Consider the following 1,994-nt stretch of genomic DNA (forward strand, 5'->3'; position numbering starts at 1 on the left):
TTTATGATTTATATTTCCAGAGTTATTACCCTTTACTTTCTAAACCTTGTGGATGCTATAAAGAGTATATTAGAATAAGGGAAAGGCCTATTGAAATTCAGAGTTNTCCTACAAAAAAAATATTTTAATCTTTATATAAATTGCACCTAAACTAAACATTGTTTATCGTCCTATATCCGAGAACATTGCATCTTTTCTATTTAAGTTTCTCTGGCGTTCATGACTATAATAACTTACTAGTCGCTAAATCAACCCGATTCCTTGGTGAAGCACAGGCACCATATTCTGCTAAAAAAAATCAAACCTCTTATAGTGTCTATTTTTTGTGCTAGAATCTGGTGTCTGTGTGTTGAAAATTATGTACATGAATATAATATTCCTTTCGTTGTACGATGCTTCTTAACTCTTCACAGGAATTGTATTCCAACAAACTTTTTTTATCCTTTTTTTTTTGCAGATTCCAAAAATTTGTCAAAATGTAAATTATGAAGTGGAACTGGGAGTTATTATTGGTCAAAAAGGATTTGATATTCCAGAAAATAAGGCTATGGATTTTGTAGGAGGATACACATGTGCCTTAGATTTAACCGATTTTGGTACCTTAGGGACGTCGAGAGAAGCTAGAGGACCTTGGTCGTTGGCGAAAGGATTTGATTCGTCGTGTCCAGTGGGAGATTTTATTCCCAAAAATCGTATCCCAGAGCCCGATAACCTGAAAATATGGCTTAAGGTTAATAACACACTAAAACAAGATGACAACACTGGAAATCTTATCTTCACCTTACCCCAGCTTATAAGCTACATCAGTAAATATATGACTCTAGAGCCAGGAGATCTCATAGTAACGGGAACACCTGATGGATATGGACCCGTGTCACATGGTGATAAAATCAAAGCTGGCCTAGGCGATGTAACTGAAATCAGTTTTGAAATTGAACGACTTTGATATTGAAATTAAAGTATTGTTTTTCAATAGTTTGTCAACCTTTTGTTTGTGCTTTGTTTTTCTGCTGTTTTTATACCCATGTCTGTCCGTCTGTCTGTCCACAATTGCTAGTAAACACTCTAGAGGGAAAAATTCCTGATGGATTTTGACGAAACTTGGTGTAAGTGTTTGTAATCACCCAATGATAAACTCTATTAAAAATCAGAAAAATCGAAAATTATCTAGTATTAGTTATTGTCCTTGTTCTTGAAAACGCTCTAAATTTGAGCTTTTTAACACTCTAGAAGGCACATTCCAGACGGATTTGTTATCATCAAAGGATGAACTCTATTATTGAAAATCAGAAAAATCGAACAATAGTTAGTATGAGTCATTGCCCATGTTTTTTTGACGAAACTTATTTTGAGTGTTTGTTATCAGCTATTTTATTACAGTCAAGTAACCTTATTTCGTGCTATAACCTATTTTTCGTGCATCTCCGGAAATGATTAGGCCTAATAATTTACATCTGCGATCTCGCGTGACCTCCGCACTTGCTTCTTTTGATAATATCAGTGTTGTGGGATTGATCACAAAGCGTCTTTTTTATGAGATTTCCGACAGTTGACAGTGGGCGTATTTACATTGCCTGATACGCTATCTTGAAAGTTGAAAGTGACGAATCTACGTCAGAGGCCCAGAGCGTTCTGTTTGTAAGTCTATGCATAGGACTATCCTATGTGATTACAAATTGTGCCATAAAATGATCGGGAATAGTATTAGTGCAACTTTTTACTATTGGTTGGTAATGCGCGTTTCTGATTAACATCAAACGTGGAATTTCGACGATGGTGGTTGACATGATTTCCTGTTTTTCTTCGTTTATTCACACATAGAACTGTACAACTGCGATTCAAAGAACTGTTTACTGAATCCCGACGGCTAAATCTTTAAGTCTATCAAACTTATCGTCTGCTAACCAACGTTGAACGGTTTTCATCTGATATTTCGTGCTTTATCCTGCCATTATTTGGATTTGACGGCCAACATTCCAGTCATTTTTATACGC

The 1,994-nt window shown here is 35.6% G+C and overlaps 1 protein-coding gene across 1 annotated transcript in view; it reads left to right on the plus strand.

Moving 5' to 3' along the window:
- Positions 1-946, plus strand: part of LOTGIDRAFT_146453 (hypothetical protein) — a gene marked incomplete at both ends in the record, with an annotated part of 1,488 nt that extends 542 nt beyond the window's left edge. Inside the window, one exon of the mRNA XM_009067474.1 lies at positions 458-946. Coding sequence (XP_009065722.1) covers positions 458-946 — 489 coding nt within the window. The remainder of the gene's footprint in view (positions 1-457) is intronic.
- Between the last annotated feature and the right edge of the window lie 1,048 nt (positions 947-1,994).

Source organism: Lottia gigantea (genome assembly GCF_000327385.1).
Source record: "Lottia gigantea unplaced genomic scaffold LOTGIsca_822, whole genome shotgun sequence".
Taxonomy (NCBI): domain Eukaryota; kingdom Metazoa; phylum Mollusca; class Gastropoda; family Lottiidae; genus Lottia; species Lottia gigantea.